This window comes from Danio rerio, chromosome 8, assembly GCF_052040795.2.
Source record: "Danio rerio strain M-AB ecotype USA chromosome 8, GRCz13ab, whole genome shotgun sequence".
Lineage (NCBI taxonomy): Eukaryota > Metazoa > Chordata > Actinopteri > Cypriniformes > Danionidae > Danio > Danio rerio.
This window is the reverse complement of record NC_141028.1, coordinates 33,798,447-33,822,500: the sequence shown is the minus strand read 5'-3', so window position 1 is coordinate 33,822,500 and position 24,054 is coordinate 33,798,447. Positions and strand designations below refer to the sequence as shown.

At 33.3% G+C, this 24,054-nt stretch overlaps 1 protein-coding gene across 3 annotated transcripts in view; it reads right to left on the bottom strand.

Annotated features, from left to right (window-relative positions):
* The window catches only part of oxct1a (3-oxoacid CoA transferase 1a), a 106,366-nt gene that overhangs the window by 74,061 nt on the left and 8,251 nt on the right, over window positions 1-24,054 (bottom strand). For all 3 annotated transcript variants that reach the window (XR_015496997.1, XR_015496998.1, NM_001007291.2), the window contains 4 exon segments: window positions 19,539-19,674; window positions 19,229-19,378; window positions 16,158-16,264; window positions 14,173-14,233 (listed from right to left, as the gene is read on the bottom strand). Coding sequence is in view for 1 of the 3 variants with exons in the window: in NM_001007291.2 (NP_001007292.1) it covers window positions 14,173-14,233; window positions 16,158-16,264; window positions 19,229-19,378; window positions 19,539-19,674 (454 nt within the window). In the remaining 2 variants the exon portion in view is untranslated.

Here is a 24,054-nt window from a genome sequence, read left to right as displayed (position 1 = left end):
CAATGAGAGTGAAAATAAGATGATGTCACCTATACAGAAGGAAAACAGGGATGCAATATCCCTGAGGGGAGAGAGGAAAACCTTTTTCAAAGGTTTGTTCTTTTTTTGGACTGTGAGCCATGTCAAAGGCTATTAAAGCTGACACTCACATGTTGTTGTGAAACAGTTGGCAATTCTGGATCAGAAACATGGAGTGAACGCATGTTACACATCACTTTAAATCAGGCAGGTAGCTAAAAATGATTAGCATGTTTATTTTTGCACATCTTGCTTCGTATTATCTGCCAAGCATAACCAACAGACGCCACATAAATAATCCACAATCTTAAAAATAGTTTGATACATAGGCATGTGTCAGTAAGCATTATGAGACCAATCTAAATTCAAAAGCAGCTGCAAGCAGCAATGAAGGGTTCAGGCCCATAACTTTAACCATCTCTGGTAGTCTGTTTGTAAACGTCAAATTATGTTTTTAAAAAAATAATTACACTTTGTTCTAAGATTGCTAAAAAGTTAGGGTATATTTAAACTTGAACGAAAAGCATAGTACAACTCTCATGCTCTCATAGTTCCCCAAGGTACCCCTAAAAAAATTCTCCTGCCCCCTCAAAGGTCATATGAGTTGGGCTAAATGAAGGATATAGAATGATCCAGATAACACAACCAGGGAGCGAATGTGCACAACCCTGCCCTCGTTTTCAAAAGTTTCTCCAAAGATTCTTCAAATTAAAATGGTTCTGCTGCATTTCCAATTATCTTCATCTTCAAATGTCAAAAAATCCACAGTAATCAATAACAATAGCAAAAGTAGTGCATTTTAAAATGAAAAGCAAAGTAAACAGCCTCACTGATGCACGTCTTCCTGTGTTGAGTCTGTGAGAGCAGATGAGAAGCGCAGCAATGTGCAACAGAGATTTTTCAATGTAATTGTTTTTGTTAATATATATGTGCAACGTAGAACTGCTTATACACAACAGAGCAGCAAAGAAAGAGCCGGATGTGTTTACCGAGGAACTAAGAATGCAAAAGAAAATTAACTCTGCACTGACTGGTGACAAAAAAAAAGTCCACTCATCTCTCAGCGAGTTCATCATTGCAGCTTAAAAAGATTTGAGTTAACAACAAAATAAGAGAGATACATTTTAAGAATTTGCATAATGTAGATCCTACAAATTCCCAAATTGCTAATTATTTTGATATATCTAATTTGTGTGGACTATCTGCAATATACATGAAGAGACCTTATTACACTTACTCTACAGTTATGTTCACGTTAAACTTCTTTGGAACAAAATCTTTTTAAATTTTATTTATCATCCTATTTTAATTTAAATTAAAATAGGATGATTTAAAATGATCAATGAACTCTCTCAGTGAGTTCATCATTGCAGCTTAAAAAGATTTGAGTTAACAACAAAATAAGAGAGATACATTTTAAGAATTTGCATAATGTAGATCCTACAAATTCCCAAATTGCTAATTATTTTGATATATCTAATTTGTGTGGACTATCTGCAATATACATGAAGAGACCCTATTACACTTACTCTACAGTTATGTTCACGTTAAACTTCTTTGGAACAAAATCTTTTAAAAAAATTTTTATCATCCTATTTTAATTTAAATTAAAATAGGATGATTTAAAATGGTCTATAAAATATATATTTCTGTATTTCTCTGGTAATGATCATGCTCTTGATCTTATTGTTTATTTTCTTTGTTACACTGTAAATGTTTTATACACAAAAATAAGTTCCTAAAGGCAATACCTAGATTTAATACTTTTCTTGCTGAAATTTTGTTCAATATTGAATCTCTTAAGCTTATTAATAATAATAAGAGAAATAATTTCTTAAAAGCTTATGATAATCTTTTTTCTTAATAAATGAAGCTTTGTACTATGATTGAGGCTTTTCTTTCCTCTTCTTTATTTTTTGCTATTTGTATTTTCTCTTCAATGCAGTGATGTAATTATTCTTGTATTCAATGAAATTAAAATACTAATAAAAATAATAACAATAATAATAAACTCATGAGCTGAGTTTGTCCTAACAATTACTTTCTAAGGAGAATTATTTTATTTCATAAGGAAAATTATTATGAAAAGACAATATATTATTCAATTATATTAGACAATTAAGTACATTAAAGGCAAAATCCTTTAATAAAAATATTTGGTTGTTTGTGCTAACTGAGAAAATCTGCTGATTTCAGTGAACTTAACTGTTAGTACAGACAAACTGAAAAAGTAAGTTAATGCATTTTAACTGAAGTTAGCAAGTTCTGCTTTGCTTGAAAACGTAAGTTAACCTATGAACACTAAACTTTGCAAGTCCCGGTTACTTGAAATAAGTCCTTTTTGTCAATTATTTAACTTTATCAACTAAACATTAAGTTACAAACAACGCAAAAAGATAACTAATGATTTTAAGTTGAGTGAACAATTGTTTTACAGATGAGAGTGTATTTGAAGAAGAATTTAAACCTAAATCAAACATTCTGAAATGTACTGTATGGTAGGCTAAAGTATTTCTAATATGGTTTCAATACCATGAAGTGAACCAAACCATCACAGTGATGAATCGTAACATACCAAGAACACAAACATAAGTTGCAGAGCATATATTTTAAAATAACCCAAAATATTCTACTTCTTGCCTGATGGAGAGCTGAGAGCAGAGATTTTGCAATAAACACAAACCAAGACAAGTTGTTAAAATACTGAGGTTGGATTTTGTGTAGTAGTTTACAGTAAATTTTTAATATGCTACAAAGCACATATTTCTTCACTTGCAGATGTTTTTGAAGCAGGTTTCAGCTCAGTACATGTATGCTCGAGGAAACCTGGCCTATCAGCAGCAGGCACCTTGAGGGGCTGCCAACCTGAGGCAAAACACAATTACCACTTCACTCAAGTGGTCCTTGAGGGGAACATGCACCAAAAGGAAGAGAAGCAAACCTATAAAGACACAGCTAAGTTTTTTTTTTTTTTCAATGGCATTTATAAACATGCTGCAGCACATGAAGTCAATCTGAACCAAAGGATCATTAAAAAAAAAAACACAATTAGGCCTTTCGGTTAACTGATTCAGTTAACTTTCATTAAAATATGGGTAAAATAACGGGTCTTTATCTGATAAATGTTTGTAAATATGAAACAACATGCTTATTCTGACCTGTTTTTATTAAATATATATATATATAAATAAGTGAAAATTTGTCAGTCACACTTTATTTTGATTGTCCGGTAGCTGAATTTAAGTTACATTGCATCTACATGCCAACTAATTCTCATTAGATTAGTAGACTGTTAGGTTGGGGTTAGGGTAAGTGCAAGTTGACATGTACTTGCCGTTTCTTATAGTCAGTTAAATGTCTGTTGAAGGAGCAGTATCAACAGATATTAAGCAGACAGTCTACTAATAATCAAATGGACCATCAAAATAAGGTACTACCAAATTTAATTATGAGTAAAAACTTCTTGGTGACACATGGGTAAAAACGATTGGTTTGAATAATAGTGATAATAATAATAGTGGATAATGGTGAAGTACAAAGTTCAAAGTGACAATTAATCAGTATCTAGGTGCTGCATTGTGAACCTTAAACATTTTTAGAATGTCATCAAATTTCTTTATAAAACTGTTGCTACCCTGAACTTTCGTAAACATTATAAAATTATATGTATATATATTATAAAATGTATGGTGGTCATTAGGCCTGTCACAATAATCAGAAAATCGACTTATCCTGCAATACATGGACATGACCTCAACCACTTTTGGCCACACAATATATATCGTCCATTATTTTTATGTCTAATCTAATGTCTTAAAAACTTGAGCAGATTACACAGCTTCTGTCATCTCATCTAATCCCTGTTGGAGATGTCAGACATTCAGGGATTTTTTTTTTTTACTAACAGACAAAAAAGAAAGTTACATTTTCATATCTTTCCTGAAAACTATTTTTGAGGAGGTAACAAAGTAAACTGTTTCAAATCTGCAGTCCACTTCCAGAAAAGTTATGATTCAGGAATAACATTAAACCCAAAAGGGTCATTTACATGTGCTTGACATAAATTGGTTTTAAACTGACAATAATATCACTTATCACAATAATTTCTTTGACTATTTATCGCACAACAGTAATGACTTATCGTGACATACCTTGTGGTCATTATTTTTACCTCAGAAAAAAAAAAATATTAAGCAGGACACAGTCAAATTTTTTAACTATATATAATAATTAACTTTGAATACAATTTATTTATGTGAATAAACAATGTGCAAAAAATCTGAAAAATGAGTTATGTATTATAACAATGGAATGACACAAGGAGAAAGCACTGAACTACTGAAACCTATTTAATAGTTTATATAACAGGCTAGTTAATGATGGCACCTTAAAGATGCCTCTCATATGGAGAATGAATTCACATGCATTGCTCAAGTGTGAGTTTTTCACAGAATTCTTGATGGTCCTGTGGGTCTCGTTTATCAAATCTGACCTTTAATTTGTATTTTCTACTGATTTCTATTTTATTATTATTACTTTTTATTTCTAATCTGGTGACCATGACCTTATTCATCCTGGTAAATTGCTCCAGATCAGCACCCGATTTTCAAGTAAAAGAATCTGCTTGTCTTTTTCAATGTTTGATAGTCTCAAGGCTTTCACTTCCTCCACCAGGCCCCATGATCGTCTTCTGCTGTTGTCTAACAACAGAAACTTCCTCTGTTAACATATCCAGCGATCGGCATATCGTTTTTCCGTTTTTGTTATAATTTTTGTAGCATAATCTCAACACCAGCACGCACCAGAATACACTCTCTCTACTCTGGATTCAGGATAGGAGATTGGCTAGGCCATTCTACAGCTCTTCTTTCTCTGATAGCTTTAAGAGTTTCCTTGGCTGTGTTTTAGATCGTTGTCTTGCTGAAATGTCCACCCTGGTTTCATCTTCATCATCTTGGTAATGTAGATGTTGGACTGAAGCAGCATTTACAATGACGAAAGGCAGAGAGTTACTGAACAACTACTGAGAGATTTCAGCTGCTGTCTGGGCTTTCACTGCCTTTCTTCACCTCCCTTTCTTCATGTGTTCAATCAGTTTTCCCTTTGTTATTTTATTTTATTACACATAACTTAATTTGAAAACTAATTAGATTTGTTGTTTTTTGCATATACTGTATGGGTTTCTTAGGTTGCTATCAACATCTGGTGAAAAATTCCAGTCAACGGCATCTTTAGTAATATGTTTTCAGAGAAAAATAGTGACGTGTTTAATACTTATTTTCCCCACTGTAATTGTTATTGTCTAAAGATTATGCTTTACTACAAACAACAACATTAACATAACAATGACATCACTTAACAAATGCCCTTCATCTATGTTTTTACAATGTATTGTAATGTCTCCTTTTGTGCTGACAAGAAAAAATGTACAATTAATCAAAACTGAAAAAAATAGCAAATAGATTTAAATGACCTTGTTAAGTCCTATTCAGTCATGAATAAGACTTGGAAGACAGAATTTTCAGAACAATAATAACAAAAAATCTTTACATAAACACAACAAATGCACGAATAATCCAGTAGGAGGTTGATGGGATTGAAAAATCAACACTACGATCTGCAGGCTTCAGATTTTGCAATATCCCTGATCTCGCTCACAACGCCCCAGCTGTTGCACTGGTAATTTATGTGCAACAAACCAAAAGGATAATCAGCGTTTTGAAATTGGACAGAGAGGAGGAGGAGGAGGAGAAGAGATAATACCTTTGAGGATGAATTTCATCAATAACCAATTAGCCCCGTCCTGGAGAAAAAAAAAACCCATTTCATGCAACCTGTCGTTTCAACCAAATTTGAAAAAGAACAGATTGGTTCCTTTACAACCGTTGTGACTATCAAATATGGCCTTGTTTGAACCGACTGGCCTCGCATCCCACAATGCCCTGGTCCTCATTGTACCTGCGATAACAGGATAACTGGAATATGCCACAGATCTGCTGTCGCCTGGCAACCGGCTGGCCGAATCGATCGCGCCTGCTTTATTATTATTTTTTGTTGCCAATCTGCATTTCCTTTGACTAATGCTAATGATCACTTCTGTTTCTTTAATTCATTAGAAAAGTAGCAGCTTTGTGTCTCCTCACAGCTATCAGATATCCTGTTCATTAGGACGGTGTGCCGCGTTGTCTGGTTTATAACGAGAGGAAATAAGGTGGCTGTTTCCTGCAGTGGCATCAGTATTTCCAGCGACAGGCTCTGACAGGCAACAGGAACGCTTCTCTCCAAACGCCGAGCCATTGGCAAGCCTCATCAGCCAGCCAATTGAGGGGAATAATTCAACATGGCTGCTGCTTTTGGCAGATTATAATGGGATGATCATGAAATGCTGTCTTCCCTTACACGCAGCTAAATATGGCCTAGGCTATTACAGAGTAAAGAAGATGCAGAATATAGGGAAGATAGTGCACTCTATGGCCAAATACAGAGAAAGCAAAATAAAAAAAATAAAAGGTCAAATGAAATAGGACAGAGTTGCTGCTTGCATTCAAGCATATAAGATCATTTGTAAGGTGCTTTTACATTTTTTTTCAGTCAGTGTTCCTTACCCAAATTTCATTATTTCTAAATAAAGCTTTTAATTGACCCTTTGCTGACCACGCAATCTGGACAATCCCAACACCGTTATTCCAAGCCCCCTTCACTGTGTGAGTAGGGTCTGTCTGCAGACTGCAGGACAGAGGCGTAACATGAAGGGGGAGTAACTTGAAGTTGTCGAGACCATCGTGTCAATGTTGTCAGCAAGATGGCGCTGTACCCACAGTTATTAATGTATACACCTACCGCAACCCTAAACCCAGTAATTAGAGTTAATAGCGTCTACACCTTCCTCTAACCCTAAACCAAACCGTCACAGTTATTAATATCTAAACCTACCCCAACCCTAAACCACCGAGGGTTGTGGAGGCTTTCATACTTGACAACCACGCCATTGTGCTGTCGTTTGCAACCACTTGGGGTGACCCCAAGTAATCTAACTGTCATGACAAAACGGACGAAGAAGACAGCAAGTGGAGTCGCAAGAATGAATATAATAATACATCAAATGAATTGATTATGGGTTAATTTTGGAGAAAACATTTACTGAAAATGTTCTCTGGAAAGTATTTCCACATTCTTGCCAACAACATCTCGTTGTGACATCTCGCATGGCTCAATGGGATCTCGATAGCCAAGTTATGCCTCTACTACAAGTTAACTCCTTTCATGTTACGCCCTTCTCTTGCAGCTCGCAGACAGATACACTTGCACTGTCCAGCATGTTGGCAACAGGCATCATAAGTAACATTGGCAATTAACCTGAAAAATTGTAGCAAGTCCTATACGCACAACTTTTCACAGAGACAGCAGCTATACAGAAAGGCATGGCAATAATTCAATTATTTCGCGAAAACCTAGAGAAGTGTATGAAATGGATACGTTTGTGTGGACAAACCACAATCAACTAGGCTTGCATTAGCCACTTTGAATGATCAGGGAATATGTTATATGACTGGCAAGTTAACTAATCAATCAGGTTTTTTAACCAGCCTTTATTTTATGTTTGGTCAGTTTGGGGCTAATTCGTAAGAACTCAAACAAGTTCAGTCGTACGAAAATGTATGATTTAAAAAAAGTAGGCGTGGCACCCAACCCCACCCCTAAACCCAACCGTCAATGGGTGATGAGTAAATTGTACTAAATTGTACAAATGAAATTGTTCAAATTCATACGAATTAATCACTAAATCAAAAAGTTACGAATTGCCATGAGATTGCGTTGGAATAACAGTCCGAGACGCATCATTGCATCATTCCTCCACAAACATCTTTAAAACTTTACAAAAACGCATCAATAATATTTAATATTATAATGATCTAAAAGCAAAACATTAAAGAAATCAGCAGGACTATATGTAGACTTTGTTCATTATTCATTATTTTTCTGTATCAGATTAATTATTTTGGTGATTCACTTCTACATAAAGATCATGCAGACTGAGATGACAGTTTTTTTTTTTAGCAAGGTTCTGTTGTATTTGTGATTATAAGCAAATAGAAAAAGTTTCTGTTAAAGTTAAATTCTCTTGTATTTAGGACCAATATGACAAAAACTTAAAGTTTTAAAGTTTTAAGTACAGCCAATAGAAAAAAAAAACAAAGAAAAATAAAAGCATACCTGCGTGTTTGTTGACATCACATGTTGAAGCATTTATGAAGAGAATATTGCCAGCTTGTAATAAGAATCCAGCGTTTACATCAAATTAATAAATGCTCATAGCCACAAAGTTATCCTCACAATAACAGAGGGCTGCACAGGCAGAAAATGCCAGACTGTCTGACTGAAATTAATCTTAACAGTCTTTTATGATTTCAAATATGCATTATGGTGTTGTCTTGTTCGAGATGTCACCGTTTGCATGTGTTTGTGAATTATGTTAGGGAATCAATATGTAACATTTGAATTATATTCGAATCATTTAAATTTCCATTCACTATACTTATAGGATAGCTTCAATGTTTTTTGTTGGTTCGTTTCCATTCATTTTCCTTCAGCTTAGTCTCCATTTCAGAGGTTGCCACAGCAGAATGAACCGCCAACTATTCCAGATCATGTTTTACACAGCAGATGTCCTTCCAGAATCCCCTACTGGGAAACACGCATACACACTCATTTACAGACACACTCATACACTACGGCCAATTTTGTTTATTCAATTCATCCATAGCGCATATCTTATCTTATGGGAGAAACCAGAGCATCTGGGAGGAAACACACGTGAACATGGGGAGAACACGCAAACTCCACACAGAAACGCCAACTGACCCAGCCAGGACTCGAACCAGCGGCCTTCTTACTGTGAGGCGACAGTGCTAACCACTGAGCCACCATGCCGTGCACCAGATTTAATCTGGTATAAATAAATGAAAATGGTATAAATAAATCTTGCTGTAGAAAAAGCAAGATACAAATAGTTAAATTATATGAGATTGCTTCACTTATATTAATATTTAGAGGCAAAATTGATAACTACATAATCTACACAACAGATTAAATTCAACGTGTTTTAAATTAATAAGTAGAATTTCAAACACATTGATACTATAACGTAAATCATGTTCTTAAATGTTTCTAGTTCAATTACATTAAAAGTATATGGGTGGAAATATTATATGCAAGAATACAGAATAAATAAATCTTATTTTTTTAGGCCTCAAGATTGTTTTGAGTGTAGTGTTGTCTGCAACAATATTTACCTCATCAGGAATTAGACACACACACAAAAAAACACCCTTATTGAGCACACAGTGTAATGAATCAAGTCGCTTATCCTGACGGATCTCATGTCATTAAGATGGATTTCTATATCCAAATAAGCATTTGTTCCTTTTGTGTGTGCGTTTCTCAACAACTTAACATGAATGTCAATTGCCAAGATGCAAATCATTCATTAATCATTGATGTATATCTTTAAAATATTGCTAAATTATAGTGCAATATTATAGGGATGACATCTGTTCAGAGCATTTTCAGCAAATATTGATGTTCACTTAATATTGATTCAATACGTAATAATTATAAATTCAATTAAAAAACTATTTAATTGACACTTCTTAAGAAATCAGTTAGCAAATGCATTTTGAAAACACAGCGGTTATGACTCAGATTTGTGTATATTATGTGAAAGTCATTTCCCACACAGATTCATGCTGTTGCCTGCATGTGAAGACAATGATATGAATCATTCTAACGGTCCTTCATAAGCTTGTTAGGAGGCTTTCACGCTAGCCTTGGTTTATTTAAGGTCAGAGCTCTGTTCATTGAATAATATGAAGTGCACCATCTAGCAAACTCTACTGTGGTACTTTTCTAAAGTGAATGCAACCTTATTAAATCACATCAAACTATGTATTTGTGTTTATTTACATGCTTTCCTGAAGTATTACTGACTAGTTGCCTGAAGAAAATGTTTATCTAATTTCTGTTTGTCCTCAGCAGAAATCAGCTCCCTTCTCCTTCATTTAACCCTTAAGTGATGATCCTGCCTTACAAGCACGCTCATACAGTGCAGATAGAGAATAGGTCATGACAAGTCTACTTAGATCTAATAACCATTCAATGTGAGATCCAACATGAGACCTGAAAAGATTACGCTCTAAAACAGGTCGGGGTTGGTATTAGTGACATTGGGTTATGGGTATTTTTAAAAGGAACAGATTTTTTTTTTTTTTTTTTAAAGGGTCATCTTACATCTCCCCAAGATCTTAACCATTGAGTTTGACTATTTTTAATCTAACTCTAGGTTATAAAATGTGCTATTACCAAAAAAAGCTATATATTTCTTTAAAAACATATATGTTCTAAGGATGTGGGCTAATGTAATTAAACTATTTAGTCATTTGTGTTTTTATACTCTCTTACAGCGTCAGCATTTATCTTTTAATATAATGTAAATTATAATTTATTCATGTGATGGCAAAGCTGAATTTTCTGCATCATTACTCCTGTCGCCAGTGTCACATTCTCCTTCAGAAATCATTCCAGTATGCTGATTCTATTAATAATGTTGGAAACAGTTGTGCTGCTTTATCTTGTATCAACGTCTGATGAATAGAAATTTAACCGCAATGATTAGAAACAGAAACGATGTGTAATATCAAAAATATCTCTACCATAACTTCTGTTTAGGTGAACGTGTCCTTGTTGAAAAAGAGAATTTTAAATTGAAACTATTCACATTAAAGAGATACTTCACACACACACACTATATATATATATATATATATATATATATATATATATATATATATATATATATATATATATATATATATATACACATATACATATATATATACACATATACATACATACATACACACACACATACACTGTACATACATACATACATACATACATACACACACACACACACACACACACACACACACACACACACACACACACACATATATATATATATATATATATTTTTTTTTTTCTTTCCTTCGGTTGAACAGTAAATAAGATATTTAGAAAGAAAATCTAAGAACCTGTAACCATTTGCATCCATGGTTAAAAAAAAAAAAAAAAAAAAAAAAAAAAAAAAAAAACAATGGAAGTAAACAGTTGCATTCTTAATGCAAATTTATCTTCTTTTTGTGTTCAACAGAAAAAAGTGTAAAGAGTGAGTAAATAATAACAAAATCTTTTTTGGATGAATTATGAGAGCTAAAGAAGATATTTAGAAATTAAATAAATACATAAATAAAAAAATTAACTATTCGCATGCATAGTAAAAAAATACTAAGGAAGTCAATGGTTAAAGGTTTTAAACATTTTTCAAAACATTTTTTTTTGTTCGACAGAGGACAAAACTCTCTATCTTTAAAAAAAAGTAAAAAGTAAAGAGTGAGTAAATGATAACAGAAACTTCATTTTTGGGTAAACTACGAACACTAGAGAAGATATTTAAAATAAAAAAGAATCTAAAAACCTGTAACAATTGGCATCCATAGTAAAAAAAAAATTCAATGGAAGACAATAGATACAGGTTTTCAGCATTCTTCAAAATATCTTCTTTGGTGTTTAAGAAAAGACAGAACTCTTTGAAAAAAAAAAAAGAGTAAAGAGTAAGTAAATGATGACAGAATCTTAATTTTTGGGTAAACTACAAACACTAAAAAAATATATTTAGAATAAAAAAAAACTGTAACCATTGGCATCTGGAATAAAAAATAAAAATATAAATGGAGGTCAATGATTACGGGTTTTCAGCATTCTTCAAAATATCTTCTGTGATCAATAGAAGAAATAACCTCTTTGTTTGAAACAAGTAAATAGTGAGTAAACGATAACAGAATCTTCATTTTTGGGTGAACTGCCTGTAATAGCCTCCTCCACTAAAAAACTCTTTGAAGCAGATGCGACAGGCAGCTCTAGTAAGGCGGTTTTCTGTTCTCATCCCCTGACAACAGGAATGGCAGTGCATGGCATGAGTCAATCTTTATCCTGAGTCCCTGCTGCGAAATCTGAAGGGCTGCCACCACAAACAACATCTCAAGCAGTCAAACAGAGGCAGAACGCAAGATACACGCTGTTGCTGAGCACTCATTGGACTGATTCGTTCTCCTAGCAGGACGGCTTTCATCACCAGATGCACAAACATTGAAAAAGACCTTAAACCATTACTGTGCGCTCAGTCAACTGATAAGCTTATCTTTAGTGGCACTGCAATAACCGTATTGTCAGATGATACCGGCCACTAATATCTGCTCATAGCTACAATAAAGACTGAAAAGCAGGCAAATAAAAGCTTGAAATGTACAAATAGCATCCGATACAATTGCAGCAGAAGACAATTAAAGAATAAGAGCAAGCCACAAATCTTGCTGAATGTGAATGATTGTTCTACTAATGGATTGATTGGTGGACTGATTGTAAAGAGTAGTTACAGGAAAAGAAGCATTAGTTAAAATTACAACTTTTCATTGATCATTCAAGTTAGCTTATAGTTACATTAAAACATATTAAAGGGATAGTTCACCCAAAACTGGATATTCTACCATTACATACTTGCATCTTTAAAAAATGTTTGTTGTAATTAAACACAAAAGAATATATTTTAAAGAAAGTGGCAAACCTGCAACCATTGACTTACATATTAGTTGTTACTTTTCACTATGGAAGTCAATGGTTACAGGTTTCCAACATTCTTCAAAATATCTTCTTTTTGTGTTCAATAGAAAAAAAAACTCACAATAAAATCCAAGGTGAGTAAATATGATGGCAAAATTATGATAGGGAGGTGAACTTTAACAGAAACATTTTAATATAATGCTTGTGATAAATAATGTAGAAATTAAGCAAAATGCTTTTAATATATTTTCACTGCAGCAAAAGACAATTATAGCATATTGGCTAGGAAAATACTTTATATTGGATGATAGTGCTAGTAATAAATTGATCGCAAACCAAAAAAAAAAAATTACAAAAAGTAACATTAAAAGTTGGCGAGGCAGTGGCGCAGTAGGTAGTGCTGTCGCCACACAGCAAGAAGGTCGCTGGTTTGAACCTCGGCTCAGTTGGCATTTTTGTGTGGAGTTTGCATGTTCTCCCTGCTTTCACATGGGTTTCCTCCGGGTGCTCCGGTTTCCCCCACCGTCCAAAGACATGCGGTACAGGTGAATTGGGTAGGCTTAATTGTCCGTATTGTATGAGTGAGTGTGTGAATGTGAGTGTGGATGTTTCCCAGAGATGGGCTGTGGTTGATATTTGGTTGATTTTAGCTTGTGTTACAAAGTGACCAAAATCCAACGTCGAGCCAACATCTTAAACAAACATCATATTGACGTCAAATACTGACATTTATTCATCAGGTATAGCAACCAAAATCCAACGTCTGATAGATGTCATAGACATCTACACAACGTCAAGATGTAACATGATTCATTAACATTATATTTGGATGATTTTAGGTTTGATGTTTTCTAATAAAAAAGTAGTGACTGCACTTTGAAGCAAAGTAGTGGGATAAAAGTACCAATACTGCACTATAAATGTACTTAAGGGAAAGTACATTTTTAAAAGTACTTAATAAATTAAAATTCCAGAGAAAAACTACTCAATTGAAGTAGTTTGAGAGTATTTGTAATTTGCTACTTTAATATTGACCAGTGGTATAAAGCCTAGTTCTAGAAAAAAATAAATAAATCAGTGGTCATTTTAAACCAAGGCTGCATGAGAAAGAACAGAAATACTGGAAGACCAGATTAATTAATGGGAGTTCGTTGGACTGAAAATGCCTTTTGATAAGTCTTTTGTTCGTAGCAGCGTGTTTTGAACAAAGGCTTAGATAAAAGCATATTTGATATGCAGACAAGTGTTTGAAAAGCGCTCTCGCTAGAAAGGAAATGAAAAAGAGTGAATAGAGGGAGAAAAACTTCAAAGATCTAGATGAAACCCACAATTTGTTTTGTTTACGTGAGAAACAATGTTGAAATAAAATGCAGGACAAGAAATATATACATTGGGGGAAATTGAATTCATAAGATAAATAATATGACACATGCACAAGCTTTTAAATCTAAAATAATGCATTTTAACTGCAACGCTTACCTCCACAATCGTGGTCTTGGCTGCCTTGCACATGGGCTGGTTGAAGTTTCGGGCTGTTTTTCTGATTAAGAAAAAAAAAGAAAAAGAACATGCATCTGTACATCAGAACAGCAAGTCTGTAAAACCAGCTTTAAATTGAAAAGGCTGAGGTGGAATATTACTATGAGTGTGATGTTCTTTTCTCTGTTTAAGAAGCACTAATGATGAAATGTTGTGAAAGTAGAATGAGAAGATATAAAAATCAGTGCAGAGATATTATTAGAAACTGCTATTGTCAAGTCATCATCGCATCCATATTGGTGCCCCTTTAAAAAATATCAACCAAAGCAAAACGAGTGTATTCAGTTTATGGAAAAGGAAACAGTGCACCCTTGTGGTAAAACGCAATACTGCACTGTAAATAAATTATGTAAGGTTGCAAGATGTTAATAAATGAGCACTTAAAATCATACAGTGTCCTCACATTGATTAAATCATTAGTTACATATTTTATAAAATGTTATATACAGAATGAAATATGGAATGTATTTTAATATAAAATCCTTTTATAATATTCACCATAAAACACATATTTATATTATATATAGACCATTCAAAAAATTGAGATCAGTGAAATATGTTGTTTAACATATGTACAGTGCTCAGCATACATAAGTACACCCCTCACAAATCTTTATTTTAAGACCATATTTTGAATAGGAAGCTATACAATATTAGATTTGTGCATATTCATTAGTCAGTAGTGAAGCCAAATCTGGAGCTTATCTAACCAAATAACTTACGATAACGGTCCAAAACTAGAACACCCAAATTTATGTTTTATATTTCTATTATTTCTATTATTTTTTTTTTTATTTCTTTTAATTAGTTGAAATTTTGTAGGTTTTAATTTTAATTTTCTTTATATTCTGCTTAAATTTAATTGTAATAGCTTTCAATTTCTAAAAATGATTGTTGACTAAAATATTATTTTAATAAATATATCTGTTTTGTTTAAATGCACCAAAAATACATTGCCTATATTCACTGAGAAATGGATACAGATATTCATTTTTAAAATGGGGTGTTCTTAATTATGCTGAGCACTGCATGTACAGTATATATGCATGTACCTACGTATTATCTATTAAGAATTACATCTGTGAACATTATTTATAAATACAACTGTTCATTTTCATTTAGCTGTGCTCAATCACATTAAATAACATTAAAAGAAAAATTAACAGAATAATACAAATTTTAATAATTTATTTTAAATGCTTTATGATCATGTGACACTCAAATAGGCAGTTGTAAAGATGCTAAACTCAGGGATTTTTTAAAATGGTCTTAAAACAAGACACAACTTTATACATCTCATAAATAATATTAAATATTAGCTAATGTTATAATATTACCTTTAAAAACCTAATATATAACATTAAACACCTAATAAATAATAAATAAATGAATGAATGAATGAACGAACGAGCCAGTTCACAAAAAAAAAAAAAAACGTGCAAACGAACGAAGGAGCGAACAAACAAAAAAATATACCAGCCTCAAAGTATGCACAGTTGCGCATTTCAAATAGAAAAATAACACTCCTATTTTTTAATGTATTTTAATACTATTTTTACAATGTCATTTTTTGTGGGATGTATAATAAAAATTACTGGGTTTAAATTTGAAAGAAGACATTTCACTACATGCATTGTTTAAAACACAATCTAATATAATGTAATGCCTATGTCTCTTTTTCAAAAAGTGTCTCATGTGGCCTTGCCTTCAGTGAAATAGTCTGTGGGTATGTGCTAAATGGAAACAGAAAGGTGAGAGAAAAGAGCTATTTTCAGGTTTGGGCAAAACACCAAACACACCATGTGATACTGTGCATGTGACACTGTACTGTTAAAAAAATAAAAAATAAAAAAAATAAAATAAAATACTTGCAGTATATCTACAAAGCAGATACTATACATCCTGAGAAGAAGCAAGATTTGTACCTGAAGATGATGTTTCCAGCTTTGTCCGCTTTCCAGGCTTTGATCAGTGCAAAGTCACCTGTTATGGATTTTTCCATGATGTAGTGGCGACCATTAAATTCACGCACCTGCAACAACAGTGGCAAATCCTATTCAATTCAATTCATCTTTATTTCTACAGCACTTTTACAATGTGTCAAAGCAGCTTAACATAGAAGTTCTAGTGAATTGAAACTGTGTCAGTCCAGTTTTCAGAGTTGAAGTTCAGTTTAGTTCCGTTCACTGTGGTTTGATTTTCACTGCAGAAAGTCCAACCACTGAAGAGCAAATCCATTGATGCACAGCTAGACAAGTCACAAACCAAGCAAGCCAGTAGTGGAAAAAAATGTGATATCTTACTTTTTTGTATGTACTGATCTCATCAGTTATATTATGTTATAAAGTTTGAAGTTTACTGTTTGAAATAATTTTAGCAAGAATAAAACAACTGTTTTTATACACGTCATAAGTTACAAACATAAGGTATTTGATTAAGCGATTAATGCAGAAAAGGAGCCACATATTTTTGAAGAAGCATTCTCAGCAAATGTTTATCAGAAGCTTCTTCAGAAATATGTGGCTCCTTTGCTGTATTAATCGCTCAATCAAATAACATTTTTTATGTAGGAGAATGACCCCATCACAAAGAAATATGGGTAAAACAGTTCCTTGAAGCAAAGATTACTGGAATCTTTAGTTACGGGCAGCCTAAGTCCTAAACTAAACCTGATTGAAAATCTTTAAATATCCTTAATGAAAAAGTTAAGACTTTGAACAACAGTCACAGAAGTGTGGAAGAGACTGAAAAAGAGCAGATCCCAGCAAAGAGTGCAAGAGACTAGTGATGTCCTGAGAAAGACTAGCTATGGCTGTGAGATAGTAGTGATGTCCTGTAAGTTACATCACAAGTATCATATGTGCCTTATACTTTTACTTTCACAGAAACACACCACCAATCGAACATTGATTCCCTTTTGCAAACAAATTCAACATAGATCCCATCGTTAATTTTTGATGATTATGAAAATTTGTGGAAGTAAGCCTCACAAACCAGCTTATAAATTCTAGTATTAGCAGCGTTTTCTATACATAATCAAAAGAGTGTTCCACTAACAAAGAGGAACAAGCTACCTGTGGTTTTGCTACAAGATCACACTGAAACAAACTAAATGCTTTCGACCATTTAGGATTGATGGCAACTTGTTTAAAATGAGTAAAAAAACTAAAACTTGTCTACCTCTTGATCCTCAAAAAAAGAGGAAATACATGAATGTTACGACTCACATGGAAATTAGAATCATCAGTAAAAGCTTTCAACCCGATTTCTTTGAGGTGGCATGCTTAGTCCATCTCAAGCTTCTTTTGTTACATGTTTCTCACACTCTCTCTGCCTTTTTTCATGCTCCTATTCTTCTTTCACTTAAGAAATCTCTTATCATACACTTTAGCTTTCAGCTCTAATTCCTTAACTTGCTAAGCAGGATGTCCTGAATTACCCTTAACTGGTTGAGAATCATTTTCTTAAATCACCATAGATGCAACCATCGAGCTAGAATTTAAGAACATGACAATTATGAAATTAACCTTTGTGTTGTGCAGCAGTTTTTTGTAAGGTCAACTCTATTAATTAGGAACAATTTGGCTTTAAATTTAAAAAAAAATTTAGGACAATGTCTAAAGTTAGAGAAAAAAAAAAAAGAACATTAGCACTGCACAATCAAAAATTCATATTAATTGACTGTGATTGAAAGTTACAAATTTTACGTGTGAAAAGACCAAAAACCAAAAAGAGAGTTTGTGAGGAATCCCATGTTGGAACCTTCAGAAATTTTAGTTGGGATTTCATTTTTCTCATGCCTCAATCATTGCTGATCTACAGGGCCCCTTTTGTGAAAATTGCACAAAAATAAAAATAATATTGATTATTTTTGCCCTGGCACATGATACAATGTCATGCGCACAGGATACACATCACATCCGCACAACGCAAGTGAACAACGTAGTATTGTGTGTGAGTGACATAGACATACTATTGCGTGCACGACACATGTATTGCACTTGCAAAACATGCATTTTGTATGCGTATGACATAGACATACATGTAGTGTGCACTTGACATGCGTATCGTGTGCGCATGCGCAAGTCTTTATTTATGTATTTATTTGCACTTCGATTTTGAGCAGAGGTGCCCAAACTTTTTTTATTATGAAGGGCCAAAAACCAAATCTCATTAAGAGCCGTGGGCTCTTAAATACTAAACTATTACTAAATAGTTTAGTATTACTAAATACTAAAAAAATACTAAACTATTTTATATTAAATTTGCCATGAGTAATTTCCAAATTTACTTCATAACATTTAAAAACAAGAAGAAAACATTGCTCTGAATCGTTTTAGTTAATGCAATATAACATTTGAATTATAACTCGTTGCAATAAAAACAGAAACAACCACATTTATAACACAGTGGAGTTGAATGCAGAGTACACTAGTCAAGCAGAATCTGCCTTTACCTTGATTTGCTCACCAAAGTCTCTCCATTGTACTCTATCCGTCGGTTGACAGTATGTACATTTTAAACTAAACTACAGCATTTAAATTGAAACATTCAATTTCTGTTAGCTTTTCTGATGCATAACAATAAAACAAACAATTAAAAGGTTAAATTTATGAAATGACAATAGCTAAACCATCCCAATCATTCTCCTCCTCTTCTTAGATGGGATGGCGAGGCAACTCAAGGGTTACCATGGGCCAAATTTGCCCCGTGGGGCCTAGTTTGGGCATCTCTAATTTTGAGGTTAAATACTGTTCTCTAATTTCAAGAGAAATTTTACCACAAAATTAAGGGTTTTTGTTGAAGTGTATTGTTTATTTAGCAAAACACTGTTCTACTAGCATAGCATAGCCACAACTAAAATGGATTTTATTTTGAATCTTAAAGATTACATTATTTCTATAACTTTATTCAAGCTTTCATAAATTGCTCTCTAATTTTGATCCCTACTAATCAGTTATATTATTATATCACTGGAAGGTAAGTGACCCCTGACCTCTCTGGGTTCACTGGCTATGGCAATAGTGCCGTCCTTGTTGTACTTGATAGGAGAGCCGCCCTCTTGGATGAGTGTGCCATAGCCTGTGGCAGTGAAGAAAGCAGGAACACCTGCGCCACCGGCCCGGATCCGCTCGGCTAGTGTGCCCTGTAATAAACAAAGCACAATGGGTGAACAAAACCAACCTGATTAGATTTGTTTTGGAAGGATTGTACTATAAAATCTTTAGCATATACATAGCGGGGAATATATTATTTAATGAGAATAAAGCTTCTACTGTGACTGTACAGGTTAAGAATGGTCTCACCTGTGGGGTCAACTCCACTTCCAGCTCTCCGCTGAGATACTGCCTCTCAAACTCCACATTCTCCCCCACATATGAAGAGATCATACGCTTGATCTGTTTGGTCCGAAGGAGCAGACCCAGGCCAAAGTCATCCACTCTGTATAAAATCAAAAAATATAAACAAACAAGTCTTCTTGAATAACATTTAAAACATTATTGTGCATTTTTGTAATAACTAACAGCTAAAGATTTTTTTTTTTTTCAGATGATGTATTTTGAGTTTATTGGGTGTTTTTTCCCCCACTTTTTGACATTTTCAGGTTTCAAGTCAAGTCAAGTCAAGTCAAAAAAAAAAAAAAAGATTTTATTTTAGCTGAAATAAAACAAATACAACTTTTCCAGAAGAAAAAATATTATAGGAAATAAAAATTCCTTACTCATTAAACATCATTTAAGAAATTATTTATTTGAGAATTAAAAAAATAAAAAAATAAAATGAAAATTTCAAAGGAGGGCTTCTCTCTCATATGACTTCTACTATATGTATAAAACTTTTATAAGTGGATCATTTGAATCAGTAAACTGTTAAATGAAGACTCACATTGGCCATATCACTTGATGGAATTGGACAGCGATTCAATTGACTGATATCTAGAGACTTGCTTTGACCAACTTATTTTAATATGTGAATAGTTTCAACTCAATCTCACCATATCATTTAAATTGGTGCATCATAGATAATCTGACAGGATCCTTTAAATGAATGTGAATGGCAATTCGCTGTGAAATCATTTGAAAAAATTATAAGAAACTTTACTGCAGTCAGACCTTCCTGGAACCTTCCTGCGTGTAGAACACCCTTAAATGTTTATCAGCCTGTATAAACACATTTATATATATATATATATATAAACACTCTACATTGTATTATTTTGGTGTTGAAGGAATGTTTAGTGACAAATTGCAAGTAAATTTCACAAATAAAATAAATGACGTGTAACTTGATATATTAGCTAAATCAGCCTGATAGTAAAAACACAATTAGTGTCAGGTAACCTCAAGTATTAGCTACTAGACAACAGAAAAAGATCATACTCCTTTAATGGCATTCAAAAATGTCCGTGTCAAATGAAAGCAAGAACTTAATCTTTAATCTCATCTGGTGTCATAGTCACTAGAAATGGGAGTGAGGGAGCGTGTGTGTGTGTGTGTGTGTGTGTGGTGAGATCAGGTGAGATTTATCAGAAGTGAAATGACATTTACAGCTTAGTGTGATTGGTTCAATACAACCTGGCTGCAAAATTGAGCATCCATGAGAAAGGATGATAGATTATAAATTGTATTCTAGAATCTTGCACTTTTCAACAGTTTTTTTTTTTCAACAAAGTTTTTAAAAAGGTGTATACAGAGTCTGAATATATGTGGTCAAAATAAATACAATAACATTATGAAATGTTTTATGATATGAAATAAGTGTTTTATCATATCTTATATCATGCGGTTCATCATTTCATCATTACTTCAGTATCAAATGATCCTTCAGAAAGCAGAATGCTGACTTTATTATTATTATTATTATTATTATTATTATTATTATTATTATTATTATTATTATTATTATTATTATCATAATTATTATTAATATTATTAATAAAAATAATTCCTTAAATTTATATAGCGCTTTTCTGGAAGAAAATCTCCTCTTTCACCACCAGTGTGCATAATCCACCTGGATGACCGTCAGACCATACACCAGCAGATTAGTGAAGAGGAGACAGATTGATAAAGCCAATTAGCATATGGGGATTTAGCCAAGATGCCCCAGATAACCCTTACTTTTTAATCGAATGATATCCAGGGATTTTTAACGACCACAAAGAGTTGGGATCTCAGTTTAACGTCTGATCCCAATGACAGTGCTCACTGAGCACTAGAGTCCCCTTCACTATACACAGGTGTCAGGACCAACCCAGACCGCAGGTTGAGTGCCCACTTCTGGCCTCACTAATAGCACTTCTGGCAGCAACCTAGCTTTCTCATAAGGTCTCCATCAAGGTACTAACCGGGCACAGCCCTACTAAGCTTTAGTGGGCAACCATGTGAAAGTTGCAGAGAGCTAGCTCCTGGCTATTATTATTCATTCATTAATTAATTTTCCTTCGTCTTAGCCCTTTGATTCATCAGGGGTCGCCACAGCAAAATGAACCGCCATTAATATTATTATTATTATTATTGTTGTTGTTATTACCAGAGCTAAAAAGCAATTTTGCTGCATTATACTTTCCACAAACCAATGGATTTTTCCAGAATTCTGAGGAATGGAAAGTTCTAAAGAACAGCAATATAACAATGTAAAGGTCTTATGAGTGTATGTTTAATAATAGTTTACTGCACTGCTGAACAGTAGTGTAAATCAACAAACTTTTCCAAACACTGTCAAACAAACATATTCTTTTCCAAAGCACCAAGGTCCAATTTAGGCTGAGCTACTGTTGGAAAAGTAGCACTTATTCCCTAACCAGGTCTAAATCCAGTGTCCATTGAGCATTCTCAGGTCATTAAAATTCAGAACACGCAACAATACAGAGACAAAGGCCATGCAACTCATTTTAACTGCAAGAAACAAATGAAATATTTTACAGCTTGCTCAGACCTCTTCAGTTTGTTGGTGTGTGTGGAGGTTTGGCACCATTACAGAAGCAGTGACTCAAAACTGATTTGGTCACTGATTAACATTCTGCATGACTTATTGAGACTTAAAATGCAATGAGGTATGAAAATCATTGCTGGCTTTCTCACTGTTAAAGGCAGTAAGGGCAGCAGAGCACATTTTTTACACTGTTAAAACCAAAAGCGTTCTGGTGGAACATGAGGAGGAAACGTTTAATAAAAGTTAATACGGCCATTTTAAAAGTTCATGTACATTTTCTAGGTTCATTCAATCCACAGGGAGCACAGACTTCTTATGTTAGACGTCTTATTCACTGGACCAAGAAAGGTTGCAATTAGACTCATACTGTGTAATGCTATGTTCTCATTAACTTTCTTAATGTGCCTTTTTCTTTAGCCAGAGAAATGACAAAGAATTCTTATAGTGCTTTAAGACTAGACTGCTTTTTAAGATTCTTTACAAAATAATATAGGTCATATACACTTAAAATTTACAGAGGTCACCTAATTTTCTTACAGCGAACACATATACAGTATATGTGTGTGTGTTTAGTATATATAGTGAATATTAACATCCATGAAAATATTGTAACAGCTTTTTTAACAACTCGTGAGCTAATGAAAATAATGATATATAACTAAATAAATAATGATAATAATTAGTCCAAAAGCCGGCAGTGCATGAAGTTTATTATATAGTTAGTATGACCCTATAATTCAAGTTATTAAAATAGAAAATCCTGTATTGGTTTTCACTATAATAGGGCTCCATGAAATCTGAGAAATCTGACATAGCGATATTTCATTTTGCTGTGATACATGTTGCGATATGAATATCATTTTAGCAGATGATTTAAATAGCTCTATTTGGAAAGATTTCATTAAATTAGACTGACAGGGGGTGATCAAGTCTTGTTCTATGCAGTCCATTGGCATAATATATAAACTACAAGCATGTAAAAATATGACAGAGCAAAAAAAAAAAAAAGTTAAACAAACAGTGCTTTATAGTTTTCTGTGGAGTCTGATAGTATTTAGGGAGAGAAATTGAAAAATCAAACGTAAAATAACATGGTCATCATTGTATAAATTATTTAAAAATAATAATATCTTTATCCTACACTTTAATAAATGGTCTAATCCTGCACTGTAACTATTGGCGATAAATACACTGTGATACAGATGCTCAAAACATTTTGATTGTTTTGCTTGCGTCACCGGCAGATTATTTTGCTAGTTTTGAGGAAAATCTCACTTATTTTTGACATTATTTCTGAAAACAAGACAATATTTTTGCTTCTCTAGAAAAAGTGCTTCTTGATTCAAGAATCTTTAGATATTTGGACTAGAAACAAGACAAAATCTAAAGTAAGAAAAGCATTTTTGCAGTGTGGGGACCACTGACTTCCATACTATTTATCTTTTCTTATTAAGAGTGTTAATGGTTACTGGGTTTTAACATTTTATAAAATATCTTCTTCTTCAAAAAAAAAAAAAAAAAAAAAACTCAAAGGTTTTGGGACAACATGAGGAAGAAAATGTGATGAGGTAATTGCCATTTCTACATGATCTATACCTTTAAAACAAGGACTTGTAGCCACCTACCTATTTTTCATGCCTAAGGTTGGACAAAAACAAACTTCACATAATTATTTTTGAAGAAAATCATAAAGAATATACATTTTAAATATATTTTTTAATCAATATTACACAAAACTAGGAACCAAATATATAATGCACTGCAATAATACATATAAAGCTGATGTGCACAGATAGACGCAGTTGCATCAACTGAAGTGCCACATTTCTTCGGCAGGTGGTGTCTACAATATTCTCCTGGAATAAGCATCTCAATTCGCTGACTCGT